This window comes from Hirundo rustica, chromosome 2, assembly GCF_015227805.2.
Source record: "Hirundo rustica isolate bHirRus1 chromosome 2, bHirRus1.pri.v3, whole genome shotgun sequence".
Taxonomy (NCBI): domain Eukaryota; kingdom Metazoa; phylum Chordata; class Aves; order Passeriformes; family Hirundinidae; genus Hirundo; species Hirundo rustica.
Genome location: NC_053451.1, coordinates 29,446,478 through 29,465,154, shown reverse-complemented (window position 1 = coordinate 29,465,154; position 18,677 = coordinate 29,446,478). Strand labels below are relative to the sequence as shown.

The 18,677-nt window shown below is 40.4% G+C and overlaps 1 gene segment (V, D, J or C); it reads left to right on the top strand.

Annotated features, from left to right (window-relative positions):
• Window positions 1-1,953: 1,953 nt before the first annotated feature.
• LOC120748875 (T cell receptor beta chain MC.7.G5-like) lies at window positions 1,954-9,866 on the top strand. The segment is given in 5 exon segments: window positions 1,954-2,061; window positions 6,067-6,402; window positions 6,776-6,793; window positions 7,925-8,031; window positions 9,614-9,866. Coding segments are annotated over 5 exon segments (561 nt in total).
• The last annotated feature ends 8,811 nt before the right edge of the window (window positions 9,867-18,677 follow it).

The window sequence follows — 18,677 nt, the reverse complement described above, 5'->3', positions numbered from 1 at the left end:
AATGTTGCCTGTTGCCTGTTACCTGTCCCCATCAGTTCCTGTCCCTTCAGACTGCATGCAAAATGAAGGTTTGCTCTTACTCCTAGATGAAGGCTTTTCATAGGCAGAGTCACAAGCCCTGGCAGGACGCTCTCAAGCAACACCAAGCTACAAGGACAAACACAAGCCGGTAGTGAGCAAGTTACTCTTCTTGCAAACCAAATATTGCAAACTGTGAGCTTGAAGTTTGTTTGTCATCCTGGGGGCAGAAGAGAGAAAGAGTAGAAGAAAAACATCATGAACACTGCCATGACACTACCAAGTGAAAAATTACTGCATTTAAAGCCAACCAATAAAAGAAAAAAAGTGTTACTTTTTTGAGTATTAGAAAAAAATCTTGAGATTATAAATTGAGGGATAATGCATACACTGAGAGCTAATTGGACTATCACACAGAAACAGCAATGGCAAAGGAAGGATGTGGGCTGTGGTTCTGCCATGGTTTCACCCCAGCCAGGATCAAGCCCCACACAGCCGCTTGCTCCCTCTCACCAGCAGGACTGGGGAGAGAATCGGAAAAGCACAAGTGAAAAACTTGTGGCTTGAGGTAAAGACAGTTTAAGAGGTAAAGCCAAAACTGTGCACACAAGCAAAGTAAAACAAGGAATTCATTCACCACTTCCCATGGGCAGGCAGGTGTTCAGCCATTCCCAGGATGGCAGGGCCCCCACACACATAATGGTGACTGGGGAAGAAAAACACTATCACCCCAAATATATCTCTCTTCCTTCTTCTTCCCCCTTCTTGCGCCTTTCACATACTGAGCGTGATGCCATAGGATATGGAAAATCCCTTGGATCAGCTGGGATCAGCTGCTCCTGCTGTCCCTCCTCCAAGTTCCCATGCACCGCCAGCCTCCTTGCCCACGTGGTGGTATGAGAAGCAGAAAAGCACCTTCAATGCTGTGTAAGCACTGCATAGGAACAACAAAACCATTCATATCTTGTCAACAGTATTTGCAGAACAAGCCCAAAGCACAACCCCACAGTAGCCTCTGTGCAGGAAATTAGCTCTATCACAGACCAAACCGGCACAGGTGCTCATGACAATGCTTCCTGGTTGGCAAAAACAGGGGGTGGAGTTGTGAGTGGGATTGTTTTTGTACCAAGTTGTATCATTGTGGGGACAGGGGGGCCACGATGATACATTCCCCAGAAAGCCTTTACAAAAACCCATAGGTGCATGAGCCTTGTGGCAGAGCGTCTTAAAGCAGCTGCAGAGAATTCTGCAGCAGAGCAGGCGTTCACTGCCTTCGTTTCTCCTAACAGGCCTTGTATGCTGGGACTTACTTTCATCATCTGAGAACTGAGCCTGCCCTCTCTGGGAAGCAAGCTAGGAAATTCTGAGATATTGAAATTAATTTTCAGCAACCCAAACTTGACTGCAGATGCACCTAAAGCCTATCAACCATGCAAAGCTGGATTTTTTTTTTTTTTTTCCCTGATGCAACAATGTTTGCAATAGATGACAAAATGGGTTTTTTTAGTGTGATACAAGTGTTAGAAAAAGAATTCTGACATGCAGCAGCTATCTCTCAGAGACACTACATAAAATGTGTTGGAGTTTTGTCTTAAATAACCCTGCCATATTTGCTGACTGCCTCATGCCTGTGAGAACAAAGGTTGCCTCTAGTCCTTTCTCCCCAGTGTCTCCCCGCAGTTCTTCCTAATGGATATGAAGGGTTTGTCTGGGACTGGTCAACAGATTCTTCTGGGCTCTGCTTGTGTGGATTATATTAACCTATCAGAAAATTGAATGGGATCCTGAAAGACTATTCAAGACAGCTGGCCTGCCATGGAAAGAAAAACAGGGGATTTGTTTTAGTTCTCTGCCAAAGGTGAACCACCTCAGACAGGCAATGAGTTTTGTTTGGGATTCCCAAAACAACAATGGTTTCTAAAGCTTGTGCTTAGAGTAAGCCAGCTGCAGTGCATCCCTTCTCTTAGCTTATGATACATCACTTTGGCACTGTGTATGGTGCTGATATGCTTTTTGGCACTGGCACAAAACTTACAGTAATTGGTAAGAACTTTTTTTTTTCCTCTTTTAATTCACTTCAAATGCCATGTCTTCTCTTTAAAGAATTTCATCATTAACCTTCCATTCATTATTAAACTTGTATTCTCCTGGTGTGCTAGTAACCCTGTCTACTTCAGAGAATAGACTAAGTTAGTAGTCTAGGTAGGGACACGCTTTTCATCTTGGAGAACTGAATGAGTGCATTTTCAGTAAAGAAAAAGCTGTCCACAGAAAGAATTAGGATAAGGAATGGGATAAATAATGTGTGCATGACATGGAAAAAAAGTAGTCCCAATAAATCAAGATATGCAAAAATTCCCCAAAGGTATAGCTAACTTCTATAAAGCTGGTTCCGCTGGGGCTAGAGATGATTAAGGACAAGTCAGTGAAAAGCTGTCTGTCTGGAAAGATCTGACTTACAGTTACACTTTGAAGGGGGCTAGAAAACAAAATCAAGATGATACAAACTCAAAGTACCCTGGGATCTTTCCAGGGTAAATTAAAGAATGTGTTATGTCAGGTAACCAGGAAAAACAACTGTGGTAGCATTTATAATTTATAAAACAGAAGGCAAAAATAAATGCTCAGCTTTATAATAAGCAATACTAAAATCTCTCTGCAGATGTTTAAGTGCTTGTTGTTATACAAAGTAGCTCCCCACAGCACAGCCAGTTTCTTCCCAATGAACAAGCTCTGTAGGATGGTGATACAAAGATCACAAAGGACAATGGTCTTACTATTTCAGACTAGATGCTTAACAGCCACTGAAAACCACAGAAGGAATAATATATGATTCATTTCAAAGGGAAGGAGCTCTCAGGGAATGTTGGCATATGGGAAATATTTTCTAATATTCTAATATGACACCTAGATAAATCGATAAATATCCTCTAAAGAAATGCTGGAAGGTCCAACAACTGATTGGGCCTGAAGCAAAAGGACTCTGGACAGGGTAGTTCCAATGTTGATCTCAGCTGTTTAGACACAGATTTGGTGGTGCTCCCTTACAGACCTGTTTTCTAGGAGACCTGAGATAAATGCACTCAGGTCTGTAAATGTTCCTTCTTTTGCTGGTACCACATGAGGGGAGAGTTAGTCCACAGGCTTGGCTCAGAGGTCTGAGAGTTGAGGAGAGGTTTTTCTGCAGCTGCAAAACGGTGTGAATAATAACAGGCTGTTCTTTGGCAGTGGGACAAAACTTACGGTCATAGGTAAGTAAGAAGTCAGATCTCTGTGATCTATGTGATACTTGTTTAGCGGACAAGAACATTCTTAATTAAAAGCTTACTAATGATAATTTTTCCTGCAGCCATGAGAATAGGATTAATGCTTTATTGGTTCCTTATTAAAATGAGATATGCCATTATGGAAGTGTAGGATTTACAGGCACAGATGTTGACCTCCTTTTCTCTGCAGCCTTTGTCTTTCATTTCTGGGAACTTCATGAAGGGAGAAGGGAATAAATAATTTTATTTTCATCCATTCTCCAAGAAAATACTATAGAGGTTGGAAATGGAAAATGTTTCTCTGGTCTGCAGGTTTTTGCACTTCATCTGTGTAATGATCCAAAGCAACATTTTGAAGGCAGAGTCTGGATTCTCCTGTGTGCTGAATCACAGAGGAAAAGAGTAATCTTGCTGTCCCTTTGCTTGCCTCTCCATAGATGGTTGGCAGGTTGTCTAAAACTGCTCTGGGATGCTGGCTTCTATTAACAATCTTTCTCACAACTTCTACTGCGCAGCACCAACTGTATTGTTTTTCTCTCAGCTTACATTTTTCTTCTGTTCTTTTTCTTTTTCCCCATTTTCTTTCTCTGTTTTTTCCTATCCCAGCAAAGGATTTAAAATCACCTCTATCATGTTGGAATCATGGGCCAAAGTAATTTTTCCAGTTGCTACTGCCCCATCTGACAGCAAACTGTAGAAATACTCACTGGAGCATGCTCCTTTAAAAAGTACCATTTTAAGGAACTATGTGTCTGGCAGGTAGAGCATAGTGACACTTGGGGTTACAGCCTGACTTTGTACAGCTGTGCGAACCAGCAGCTACACTTTGGAGTCGGCACTGTGCTCAAAGTTATAGGTAAGGAGCTGTTGTTAACCCAAGGACTCAGTGTGAAGGACACTTGAAAATTTTCCTTGAGTTAATGATATGTAGCATAAACACAGATGATTTTAAAAAGAGAGTAGGAGTGAAAGATAACAAGAAATGATGAAACTGACCTTGCCACCATGGGAATGGAGGAAGTGTGGTACTTCTTCTCCCAGGTGGGTGCAGCCTGTGTCACCGGGAATGCATGAGTTTATGCATGAAAGTGATTGAGCTTTGTGTCAGTGTCTACAATGAGCAGTGTAGAAGACCAGAACACAATGGGCTGCTGTTCAGACATTTTTTTCTAGCTCCTGCTTTTACCAATCTCTTCATCCCATTTCAAGCAGGCTAAGTTTCTGGTTTTCTTTGTCTTTCCAGTAGTTTCAATAGTTTTCTTTCTTTCTGTGTCTCTCTATTTTTCACCTACCTTCCTCTTTTTTGTAGTTTGTTTGTTTCTTTCTTTAGTCTATTCAGTCTCTCCTTTTTCTTTTGCCTTCCTATCTGTTTCCATCTCTTCATTCATTAGGAGTTAAGGCTATGAGCTGAAGAATTTGTCCGAAATATTTTTAGAATAGGAAAAAATTCATAAAGCCAAGTGCTAGAAGGGAGAAGTAGAAGCACTCAACCTCTCTACACACCCACTAAAAGGAAAGCAGAACAGTGCTAAACCCTCTAGGGAGCTATCTCTGTTTAATATCCAGGTCATCTAAAGGCTGTATAAGCTCATACAGAAGCAGCCCAGGGATCTTTGCAGAGCAAGCCTTGGTGGTCATAATTAAGGCATCATTTGAATGCAAACACAAGGGCTTAGGGGACAAAATCTCTGCAAGATATTAATTTGTGCCGATTCTGCTACCTCTCTTCCTCTGCAAAGGAGAGAGTCATCAGGAAGAACATCGACAATTCATACTGCTTTCATACAAAAAAAACAACACAGAGTAATCATTTTCTCTTTGGCTCCATAATTTTCTCTGCATTTCTTTTTCCAGCAGCATTCTACAGACCTCATGGCTTTCTCATGCTAGATGCGTAAAAAAGACTCTCTGATACAGTATATGGAAAAGCCCCTGGCTTTGAGAGTCACTGCTTGGCTTCTGAGTAACTTCTCATGGCTGCCTTGTACACCCTTTTGACTGAAGTCTGTTCTCATTAGACTTACAAGCAGGTATTACACATGTTAGACAGGGAACAATCTTAGATTTGCGACTGCATAGAATCTTGCATCATTTTGGGAAGGCTAGGATCAGAGCTTCTCATGCATAAAATAACCTAAAAATTAAATGCCATAAAGACATGTGTAATGTTCTTAAATATTGATTGGTTAAGACCCAAGGCAGAAACCTGTTCCTGGCAGATTCATGTTACCTGCCTCAAGTGTTTTTCACTTCAGACAGTGGGAAGGATCAGCTCCCTCCTTCCAGTTCATCTCTTAGATGGGGGCCAAGTAGGGTGTCCCATGACAGTATAATTGGGAAGGCTGCAATGAGCACCATGTCTCAACTCCGTCTCCAGGAATCTAACTCAGTTTGCTGAAGATGTTTGTGCCTTCCAGAGAAACTCCCCTATCTATTAAAACAATATTACAAACACAGACCAGGCAGCAAAACTGGGGACTTTTCTGCCCATCTGATTGCTCATCTTCTTGGCAGCTTTCTATTCTTCTGACAGAGGCAATGGAAGAAATTCATGTGCTCGTGCATTTTCTGTAGCCCGACCTTTTTGTTTCTGAGTAACAAGTGGAAACAAATCCTTCCACCTTCCTGGTGCCTCATATCCAATGGACACCAACTGTCCAGTAGGCATCTGTTTAAAGGCCGGGTATTTCAGGAGTAACACGGCAAAACTCAGGACCATTTCCAGGGGGTTCTGATTGAAGAGAGTGATGGAGGCTCTGGACCATGTTGCTTTGTGTTTCAGGCAAGAATGATGAAATCATACCTCCAGCTGTGGCCATCTTTTTCCCATCAAAGCAGGAGATCCAGCAGAAGAGCAAGGCCACGCTGGTGTGCCTGGCCTCTGGTTTCTACCCTGACCACCTGACTCTGGTCTGGAGGGTGAATGGTGCGCAAAGGACTGAAGGGGTGGGGACAGACGAGTCCTCCACACGGAATGGCAGCACCTACTCACTGACCAGCCGACTGAGGATGCCAGCCTGGGAGTGGTTCAACCCTCTGAATCGCTTCGAGTGTATTGCCAATTTTTTTCAGAATGGAACAACGCAATCAGTGAAGAAATTTATCTATGGTGATGCTGGTGAGTAAAAAAGTCTCTCACCATGTTGTACAAGACAGAAATCACAAATCAAAAGAGCATGTCTTATGATATGAACCACATCTACACATAGCTTCCCTTCAGGGTGTTCTTCTGGTGCAAACACACACCTAAATATGTAGGTATTAGCATATGTCTCCTCCCTGGATTCAGTATTTGCATTACCATTAAGCATCTAGAGTTACTTCAGGCTTTCCACTGAGAAATCTCTGTAGTAGAGTAGATTGTACAGTATCATAAAACACCTAGTGTAGTAATATAAATTGGCCAGTGTTTTGTAAACTGAAACTTCTGAAATCTGTATTCTGCTTGCTTTGAAGAGAAACATGACTTTCAATTCATTTTTGTCTTTCAGGCTGTGCACTCACAGAAGGTACGTGTGGCTTCTCACATAAAGGGAATTTTGCCTCTTCTCTCAGGCAATTATCAGCGTGTATTTTAATTCCAGCTTTACTGACACTCAGTACAACGTCTGGGAGATACCTGCTGTATGAATAGCTTCTACTTTCTCATCTAGGTGATTTGCATCTGATATTAAATACAAAACAAACAAACAAAAAAAAAGGACGAAAAGTTTTTTGGGGGATTGTTGGTGCATGTTTTATGTAGCTCTGCTTTGGGCTTTAGCTCATCCATATAATTCCATTTTGAAAATTACAGAAATCATGAAACCTTCCTGTAGACTCTAATTTACTCTTTATCACCTCCTCCAGTCCTAGATAGGAACTTCCATTGGGAATATTCTTACTCAGCTATGAAAGAAATGCTCTATCCTTATCCAAGTGATTCAGACATCAAGAATCAGGATATGATATTCTGAATAGTTCTTAGTATCCAACTTAGAGCATTTCTCATGACAAGTCACATCCCCCTCTACACTGCTGTCATGTTTGGAGGATACCCATATTAAAAATTACATTTCTTTCCTCTTTGTATACATATTGGCACAATCCTGTTTTTCAACAACTTCTCTAACGCTTCAGGAATCTTCAGGCTGCACCAAGACAGAGCTGGTATCTCAATACTCTGGCAAACCCTTAGGAGTGAAAAATCTACAAGAATAAAACTTCTAGAAGCCATGTAATGCTAGGCTTTGTAAATCTTTCCTGATACATCAGCAGCACTCATTAGGCTGCTGATAATAATGAGACAAAATAAAAGATTTGGATCTTGTGATTCAGCCTGTTTTGCAGTCCTAACAGGGGGCTCGGATGAACAGCCCCGTTTTTCAGTCGGTGTGGCAAGTCAGTACTTTCTCAGCACATTCAGCATAAAGCCAACCTCTGTCTTTCCTAGACTTGCTTTCTCTTTCAGTTCTTTGAGTCTATGTTCTGTCCCATCCCTGGTTCTCTGGTGTCAACAGAGCCACTCATTTGGCTGCAGTTCCTTTATGTCACTTAGCTAAAGATTTCAAGGGTTCTCATTTGATGAAAGCTCCATTAGAAGCAGCATCTCGTGGTGATGATGATGATAATTGAATACACAAATGATGTTTGACTTGCAGAATCATACATGCGGTATGGAAATTCTCTGAAGCTCACGTACCTCATCCTCTGTGGCAAAGCCTTGGTCTATGCAGTTTTGGTGAGTGGTCTGGTGTGGACAGCCAAGGTAAGTCAGAGTGCCCATGGAAGGCTGGGCTTCCTCACTAGTCAAGGATCAGTAGATGCAGCCTAAACCTGTTCTCAGAGGTGTGGCTGTTCTGCCAGGCTTTGTGCAGTCTGGCTTGAAAAATCACAGGTGATGGGTTTTCTATTACTGTTTTTCCAGAACCCAAATAAAAACAATGCTATCTAGCAGAGAAATTCCTTCTCACTGAAATCCTCTTTAAACCCAGGAAATTGATGAGAATTAAGGACAAATTGCCCAGAAAGTAAATAAAGGACATATCAGATATAGCATGCATTTGTTTAACCATTGTAGAGTGGCTTACACGTGCAGTGAAAAGAATAAGCTGTTTTGGGGTTTTTTTTGGTTTTTTTTTTTTTGGTGGTGATGCAGAGGATAAATCTGATCAAACCTTTACAAAGGTTTACAAAGAACAGTGGGATCAGTCTGAATAAATGGGATAAATTGAACCAACTGCTAGTAAATGCTTTTTATTACTAAGTTTTTCCTGTGCCTGAAAGATACACCCAGTGAGAGCAGTGGAAGCCCCAGCAGTTGTCTGTTTAAAAGCAGAACAGGGAGATGTATTTGAACAGTGAGCTGGTAGAGTGGAGGGCAAGGATGAAGACAATCTCAAATATATTTTTTGGTCCTTTTGCAAGGATATACCTGAAGGCATAGATTTGTTGTGTTCTGGATCACAAGAGTAGAATCACCAATGATTTAGGTTAGAAAAAGCATTTAAAGACTATTTATTTCCATCCCCACACTGAAATGGGCAGGGACACCTTTCACTACAGCAGGTTGCTCAAAGCCCCATGCAACCCGGCCTGAAACACTTCCAGGGGTGGGACATCTCAGCCTCTCTGGGAAACCGGGGAAAAATGTCTCACCATCCTCACCAGAACAAAATTCTTCCCTTAATCTGAGGCTACCCTGTATCAGTTTAGAACCAGGGCTCTTTGTCCTGTCATTGCAAGCCTTGGTAAAACATCTCTGTTTTTCTAAGAAAGCCCCCCAGTGCCACATATTGAAAGGCCTCAGGCCGGCCTCTCCAGAGGCTTCTCTTCTCCAGGGTGAAGATGGGTCATTCTCTAAGCCTCTCTTCACACCCTGAGGCCCTGTGACTGTTTTTTGTGGGTCTCCCCTGGACTTGCTCTCACACATCCATGAGTTTCCTGTGCTGGGCCCCAGAGCTGGACACAGAGGTGCAGGTGGGATTGGTGGGGGTTCACATGGGCCCACTCCCAAAGTCTGTCCAGGCCCCTCTCATGGCATCCCTTCCCTCAAACACAGCAATGGCCGCACAGCTTGCTGGCATCCGTGAACGTGCTGAGGGTGCACTTGATCCCAGTATCAATGACACACGGATGAGAGTTGACAAAATGCTTCTGGCCCCACTACAGACCTTTGAGGGAAACAATTTGTTACTGGTTACCACTTGAACATTCAACCACTGATGGTAACTCTTTGGGCAAGGTCATCCAGCCAATTCCTGTGTTTGTTTCTGTCCTTTGGTGTTTGTTGTTGCTATCATGATTACTTTTGTGTTCTTATTGTTTTATTCCATTTTGTTTTCAATCAGACTGGTGTCAAGTTATCTAGAGAATAAATGAAGAGCCCTTGTCATCACCCCGGCAGGAATGCAACAAGTTCTCGACCTTTCCATAGCAAAGTATCTATGCTTCTATGAACTTGAGAATATAATTTTTTTGTAATTGTCTATTGTCGTCCTGTGGTTCACTTCATGGTAATCACTGGTGAACTTTCCCTGTACTTCCATATCATAATGGATCATATTTTATTACATCATATCTTTAAACTAGCACCTTCTTAATGCTCAGAGGCTGAACACTCATCTCCTCGATTTAGGAATAAAGGTTTTGTTTCTTATCCATTGCAAGAGCCTGACGTGTTGTTTATAAATTTGGTTTTCTCTTGAAATAATGTCTTACTACACAACTTTCAGTGCCATAAGGGATGCACATTAAAGATCATTCGCTGACAATCCCTGTAGAAATAACTTATCTGTTATGGGAACAGAAGAGACTCACTGAGTACTTACACTGTGAACCAACAAGTGGAGCACGGCTGCAGGCTTTGGAGGCCTGCCCTTGCCAGGAGCTGATTTTGAGCCAAAATAGCGGCATAATTCAAAGGTGGTAGAGAAGGAGACAGCACTCCAGCCAGGTGAGAAGTGACACAGCCTGGGAGCTGCTTTTTCTTTCACTCTCTTCTTCCATGGGATTGCCTTGGTGATGGCACCAAACTCACTGTGATAGTGAAGAAAAATTTGGTGAATAGATTAAAAGTCACCTAACACGTCATGCATTTGTTTCAAAAGGATCTGATGACAGGCTTGAGAAGAATCTGTCATACCTCTTTTAATGTCATTAAAGAAAATGCCATATCTGAGTGCAAGAGGACAGACGGCTATAATGCTGTAAAATGGAGTTCTTTTTCCTGCTCTGTGCTTGTCACTCCAGTAATCTCCTCAAAATACTTCAGAACCAGAGAAAATATCCTACTGAACCAAGAGATTTATTTGGTGTTCTGAGTACAGAAATTACTTAACTAGTCTCACGGCTGCTTCAAACAAAACAGAGAACGGTTTCCTGAAAAATAATTTTGACAAAAGTGCTTCAAAGGGTCTTACATTCACTAGATGTGAGCAACCTCATCTAGGGGAAGGTATCCCATTCCTCTTTGGAGAACAAACAAAAGGGACAGTTCTCGGCAAGTGGGAATCGTGAGAAGGTTGTACACAGGGGCACATTTCAGGGAGTGTGACAAAGACAAACAGAGGGAGATAGCTTTTGATTCTGGTGATGGGTTCTTTTCCCAAGATGCCTCATTATTCATACTTGATGAAGTTAGAATAGACTGGAGCACAGCAGAATGGGATATTAAAAAATAATTCTAGCTCAGTCTGAGACACATTAAGATGGGTATAATTTATTAGGACATTTGGTGAAAATGGCTGCATTTATCAGGGCTGTCAGAAAAAACCCCAGATCAATCTTGTCCTCACACGCACAGACTTTCAGAGTGGTCATTGCTGAACTTGGTCAAAGTGAACCGAGGACAAACTTGGGCATAGGAGTTTTGGAGCAGGCAAGCTACGGTGTGAAGGAGAAACACAACACAGGGGCTCAATGTAAGAAAAGAATTTGACAAATGACAGAGACTTCCTTTAATTTTCCGGAGTAAGAAGAATGTTCCCACACTGAATTCATATCTCTCAGTGGCTGGAAATTGAGACCAAGCATAGCAATCCAATCCTGTTCTTTTCCAAGCTTGCTGCAAGTCATGTAATTCTCATTCCCACACCCTCCCGCTATTATACAGGTGATTGTGCAAAGAGGGCACTTTAAAAGAGAGACAGATACATATCTGGGCTCATATAATATCTCTTTCTTTTTTTTCCCTCTTGGATTGAGGCATGTTCAAAGGAAAGTTTTTGTCCATCAAGCTCTTTTTCAAGGGTGTTTTGGACAGCAGATGTTTGTGATGGGGCTGATGCTTACTTTTGTCCAAGGAGATAAGCAGAATTCTGCTCTGCACACATTTGTTATCCCTCATTCTAGCCATACAGGAGACCACTTTGGACAAAGTGGTATTTTTGGCGTGATATTTATGTAAGTTCACTTCTCTACAACTACACTGTGTCTCTTATAATTTTCAAGGGAACAAGCCAATGTGAATGAAGGGGAGAGTTTTAAAAAAAAAGGGGGGGGAGGAATTCCAGGGAAGTACTGCCTAAGATAAACAATGAAGAATGATTAAATTGTGTTGAACTTTCAAAGAAAAGAGTAAAAAGGGAATTTAGGAATAGCAAGAAAATAAGAAAATAAAGACCAAGAAAAGCAAACCAAGAATGAAAACAAAGACAGAGATAGTGGAAAAGGATACTATTGAGAGACAGGGAAGAGAATCTAATCTGTGGAATAGAGCAAAGGGAACCAGGGTGTGTTTCTGTAAAACTGTGTTTTTTGGGACCTCTTCTGTGCACCATGAACTATAAACCCAAGGGATTAGTAAATGTGGAGAGTCCTTCTGGAGATCTTTCATCCACTTTGCCTCTCATGACACAAGTTAAACCATTGTTAATTCAGTGGAAGCTCATACATTTTATGTATAAATGTTTCTTGCATAGCTGTAGAAAAAATGTAGAGTAAGATAGAGAAGCACTTGTGGAGCTTTGGAAGTAGAAGGCTTGAGAGTGCACTTGCCAGGCAAAAGGAGTTGAAGGCTTATAGCAAAGGCCCTAAAGGAGTTTCTGTCTAACATAGAGTCAACAGCAGAGGAAAATATCTCTGAAGGCCTCCACAGAAAATGGTACCTCAGAACAAGAGCTGGTGATGTGCCAAAATGTGCTGGAAAATATCTCTTAAAAGAACAGCAGTTAAATTTGAGCAAAACAGGATGCGGTTTGACATTTACTCAAAAAAACATTTTGATAACACATCAGCCTCTCTTACCACACCACCCAGGCTTCTCAGGACGAGGCACAGGATGTGGCTTTCTGTTCACCATTTTACAGCTGGGCAGAAAAAGTGACACATAAACGGTCTCATGAAAACTGTTGGGTTTTTTGCCTCAAATTATCACACAGTCTTCTTGTTACTCAAGTCTGCAGATGGGTCCTGCATGTGCAGCTGGTCTCTCTGTTGTGCAAAAAAAAAAAAAAAAAAAAAAAAAAAAAAAGAAGTGGATTTGGGGGAGTTACTGATCTACTTTTACAAATTAAAAAAACCTTAATGCTTTTTCTAGGCATCTCAAATCAGCAAAGCAGGATAATAAAAATCATAGACTTGTAGAAAAATTGATGGGAGGGGACTTCTGGAGGTGTCCCAGTACAAATACGCAAATTCAAAACAGGGCTAAATCCAATGCTCCAACTCATGTTCCAGCTCAAACTCAAAGCTTTGTCCAGGTGATTTCTGAATATCTTCAAGGACAGAGATTTGAAAAGATCTCAAAAAACCATATTCCAGTATGGAAGCATCATAAAGAGAAAGTACTTTTTGTTATGTCTAATCAGAGTTTATCTTGCTGCAGCTTGTTCTCCCTTGATTCCACTGTGCCCCTCTAAGACTACAACTTTGGTTAAGCATTTGGGGTCATGCAATTACTAATCTTTTAGCCTTCTTCTCTCCATGAGGAACAAAATCAATTCCTTCAACCTCTCTTTTATTTCTGCTCCAGTTCCTTGATCATGTCACTGACTGACCCTCTGCTGTACTCCAGTTTTTGATATCTCTGTTGTACTGGGGCTGCAGCAGGGCAGGAATGTGCGTGGACTAGAGAGGTGGTATTCCAGACTTAGTCTCAAGAGCGCTTCAACATGCTAACTGCATCCTTGCTAACGCAGCCAAAAATGCAACCAGCCTTCATTGCTGAAAGGGCTTTGCTGCCTATTCATGTTTAATGACTTTTCAGCAAAGTTCTCCTAGCCAGTCAGCTGATATTTAAAGGATTCACACAAAAGTTCTTCCGCCTTTTCTCCAGGGATGTGCCTGTAGTCCAATAAGTTCAATAATTCCCTTCCCAATGAAGAAAAACTTCATAATTTTCCATTAAAGATCAATATCCTGCATGTGTGGTAACTCCTTTGCCCTACAACATTTACAATACAATCTGACATGGTTCAGACTGGGATAAGAATAATATCACACTGTGGATGCTATATCTAATTATAAAATGTTCCCATTCTACATCCTTTATTTAAACCTTTCCAAAACTGGAAACACATTATTATTTTTCTTTATTTCAGAACTAGCAAATTATGCAGATGACTTTTAGACATCACAAGAACCTTGCTTAGTGCTTTTTTGGTTTGGAACAATTTAAGACAATTTGTTACATTATCATCATGAAAGGCTTAGACCAAAGAGTATCTCAGGCTATGACTAATCCCACTGCATCAGTTACACTTTCTGGGAGAATGGTAGTGATGGAAAGACACTGGTAAGACTTTTTGTCTCACACAAAAAGAGTCTTCATGCCAAACCAGAAATATCCTGTCAGGGCACGGTTATGCCGTATATAAATTTACATTCACATCCTGTTTGTTCATCCCTCTATATTTTTGTCTTCAAAATATAGATGTTCTCCAAAGCAGCATTCATATCAGGACTTAGCTCACAGTCAGGAAGATCTACAAGGCCTGGAAGAACATTGCAAAATTGCCATGGATTAAAAAAACCCTCAGAACTCAGCCACAGAGAGAAGGAATCAACCAGATTAATACTGAATACTACTGCTTATTGAGTTCTGAGAGAGAGAGAGATAAAGAGATAGATGTGACACACATAGTGGTATGGGATTCACCATGCAGCCAGAAGTAAACTCCACAGTCAGAACAATTTTTGAACAAATGAAAGCCTATATGTTATTTTTTTCTTGAATGTAAATTCATTCCAAGTTGCATACTACTTTGACTACCTGTCTTCCCACTTTATACCCTCCATATACATAAAGCTTTTCAGGATTTTGTCTATGCACTTGCAGGCCATGGTAATGAGTCCTCTTTTGTCATTTTAATCCAGTCTGTTGCATAGTAGTTCTGTTTAGATTTTATTCCTGCATCATCTTTTGTTCAGACTCCTTTCTATCACCATTGAAAATGATAAATCTACAGTTTTCTTGTGCTTAGGGTAACTCTTCCAGGCACAGTGAAAAACATTGTGGTTCAGGAAGGAATGAGAGTGCACATAGAAGTTACTATCTCTAAAGTATTTCAGACCTGTATATATCAGAGCAACTGTTCTGTTCCAGGTAAGAAAATGTCTTAGGGGACAATAACGAGTGACTGTGTTGACTACAATTTACATTTCCTTTATTTTACATCTGCATTTGGTCAACCATCTTTATTGATTGTTCTGATGAGATGGAGGATAAAGGGCTGATCAGGACAGAGGAGTTCAGCAATTAGCTGACACTTCAAATACCTATTTAGCCTGGTCTTATTTCTACCTGTTCTTGTTCCACCTTCTCAGTAACATCTGGTTTGTGAGTAGGCGATTGCCCTACACACCCTTTTGCTGTGCTGAGAGTGGCTCCCTTTGGAGGGAAGGTGCTGAAAGGGGAGAGGTTTATGTAAAGAAAGTAAGAGACTTTGAAGTGTTGTGTCCAAACTGCTGGCACAGAAATAGATGGCTGAGTGGTTCAACTTCACAGACAAAATATCCAAATAGAATTCTGCGAGGTTTGGCCGGTTAGCTTGGAATCCAGCCGGAATATCACCCTCTTGTTTTTGATTTACACCATAGGACTCATAAATCAATTGCATCCCCTTCCCTGGCTGCTGCAGATACCAGTACATAAAATTGTGATTATTATTTTGACTGCATTTCAGAGCAGCATTCTCATCTTCTCTCACCACAAGGCTTGGGACTTGGGTGATTTCAGCTCCTGTAAAACAGAACAAAATGAAAACACAGTGAAACAAGTAAGCCACATTCTCCCAGCAGCAGAATTATGACTCTTCTGATTCCTTACTTGTACTGAAGAAGTACATTGCTACACACAGAGCCGTCCACATCCTCATTTCTGCCTGGGGAGTCAGTGAACCTACCCCTTACAGGACTTATATAGACCCGTTTCACCTGCTTCCCCTAAACCAATAGCAGATATCTCTGTAACAGTTACCTCTGCACTGAAAAAACAAGCTCTTTCCTGCAAGATTTCAAGCAAATACTTTATTTGAAGTTCATGTGTTGAAAACACCCAGAAAGTTTTAAACTGACTCATCTGGAAGCTTTTCATACTCTACCAATCACAATTGCGGTTTTATCTACCCTTGCATGTCTTTTTTACCTTTTGATATTTTGTTTCAGGAATAAACCAGGAAAAGTTTAGTGCAATAAAATAATTCATTTTATATTGGCAACTGATGGATCTTTTCTTCCATGAAAAATGCAATACCTATGCTCAGACCTTATTTTTTTTTTTCTTCCTTCTCCACCTGTTAGAACAAGCATGCATAATATTGTTTTGTGAAGAGCTTTACATGGGAGCCTGTTGCAGCCATAGCACACAGCAAAAATGAAGAAAAACTGGATTATTCCTAAAATAAACATCTAACCACTTCTTGGTCAGCAATACCTGTACTAATTCTAAGTGCATATTGCAGGATCCAGAGTGATACCACTAAATTTGACGCAATCTTTTAAACTGTATTAAGAAGACTGATTGCTATCCCAATTTTGGAAGCACAATGTACTCATAAATTGCCTTTTACAGCTTTGAAGTGTGGCCCCAGAGGCCAGTGCTCTTACCAAGCAAGACAAGATCTGCGCTGCTGAAAATATTCTTTCTTATTTAAGTGAAAGGGTACCATCTGGTGGAATGAGTTGGTGTTTACAGTGATCCTTAGAGGATTATTTTTCACAGAACTTTATTTTTGCATTAGCAGATATTGATGGAAAAGAGACTGGAACTAACATACTGAGACATAAAATTAAGAGGATTAAGGATTTTAGAGGGGTTAAGATTTTAGTTAGAAATAAACTTTGCTGAAATTAACTAAAGTAGATAGGCTTTGCTGAAATTAAAAGTTAGTAATTAACTAAGAGAAACTGGGTTTGGGATCACTCTTCCATATAAGAATAACTGATTACTTGTCAACTTTATGTTTGGTTAGCTGTGTTAATAATGAAGAATACAGAAACTGATGAATAGCTTTTAGGAACATAAGACAATTGTAGGCCTCCTCTGCCAGAAACCCATTGAACGGTCACGAAGACAGGAAATAGGAGTCCTACCAAGGGTTCATTTATCACATTTGCATTGAAAAGGTAGAAAGGTCAGAATGAGGAAGACTTCTTTACTTCCTCATTTTGGGGACCCCTCCCCATGAAAAGGACCACCGACCCATTTCAAAGAACAAACTACGCATGCTTAATGGCTTTTGAGCTAATTACCATACGAAGTGGGGGATGGGATGTACCAGGGTTATGAACATGCATTTGTGTTTTGGGTATTCAATACTTTTGTAAATAAAAGGACTCTGTGATCACCTGTAAATGGCGGTGTGCATTTGGGAGCTATCCTGCACACTGCCCGGCTGTAATAAACATACACTTTCTAACTTTAAACTGTTAGAGAGTTTTTGTCAGTCACAGTTGGATATCGATACTAGATCAATACCCATATTTCTTTAATAAGTCAATACCAGATATATATATGTCTGTTGTTAAAGTGGAGACGATGAAATGCTGCATTGAAAGCATTGACTCACAAGTACACAGGTTCTTTATCTGGACAAGAAAAATCTCAGATGTGATATTGAGAATGTGATTTCAAAAAACACAATGTAGAATAGGAGGGGAACTAGTGTGTTTAGTAGCTGATGAATTTCCTAACTAGATATGCTATAAAAATTGTCCTAAGATCCAGGTAAATGGGCTGGAAAGAGAAACCGCTTTTCACCCAGAACACAGTCTTCCTCTGAGATTTACACAGTACAGGGGGCAGAGGAGGGGTCTACAGCAATGTTACAGGTAAAACCTTTCAGAACAATATCGAGATTCAAATCTCATGTTGTTGTTTTGAGACAGGATCTGAATCCAGAAAAACCAGCTCTCTAGTGCACTGTGCTGTAGGGTATCACAAAGGGTTTCATGACTAATGTTTTTCTACTGTATAAAAAAAAATAATTTTATAGCTTAGACTTCAGATTCTACATTCAATCAATAAATATTTAAGTATTTCATACAAAGTGAAAGAATTTCAAGAGGAAAATCTGACTCTCATCATCCTGTTTCACACCAGTTAAATCTAAGTGGTTGAGTGTGGGTAGTTGGAGGGAGAGACCTCATCAACTAATCCTGGCAGTGAGTTTGTTGGGAGGTTGGTCTTCCTGACAAAGTTTTAAAAATAAAGGCATCAAAATGTCTTGCTGGCACTCTGAGCATAACATGGCTGAGAACATGTTCGCCTAATCATCAGCTCAGTGCTCTGCTAGGCTTACTTTCTTCTTAATGGGAAAGAACACATGTAACAAGGGCTTCACTCTCAACAAATGTCATGATTAGCCACGCTTTTTAAAATTTTTGTGTGACACTGAAATTACAAGATGTGGAAAAAAGTTATTACTAGCAACATTAATAGAACCGATCCAGTAAATACAAATACAACTTTCAGGAAATAAAAAAAATTATATTATTAGTTTTTGGGGTTTTTTTTAAATTTAGAAAAAAAGGCACTTTTTTTTTCCCCCCTTTTTTTTGGTAGGAAAATTTGTTTGTTTGAATGCCCTGACTATTATCCTGTCAGGGAAAAAGACAAGACGAAGTATAGAAAACATGCCCTATTTTTTTTCCTCAATTTGTCAAATTTATTTTAAAATAAGTTACATTTGACACATTCCAGTCATGAGTATCAGGAACATTTTATATGAGAGAATACTCACTCCTGTCTGTAAGCCAGCTGTTTCAGACTTGTCACATTATTTTTATTTGAAAAATAAATAATAATGGTATTTAGTATAATTTGCATGTTCTATAGTCTCATCTCTGGTCAGCTCAATTTCACACAGCACTTTTGGTGAGGATGAGTTTCACAGAGAAGGATTTCAGTGTGGGTTTCACCATGGATTTCATAACATACAGAGATGCTGCAAAAATATTTATCTCATAAATCAG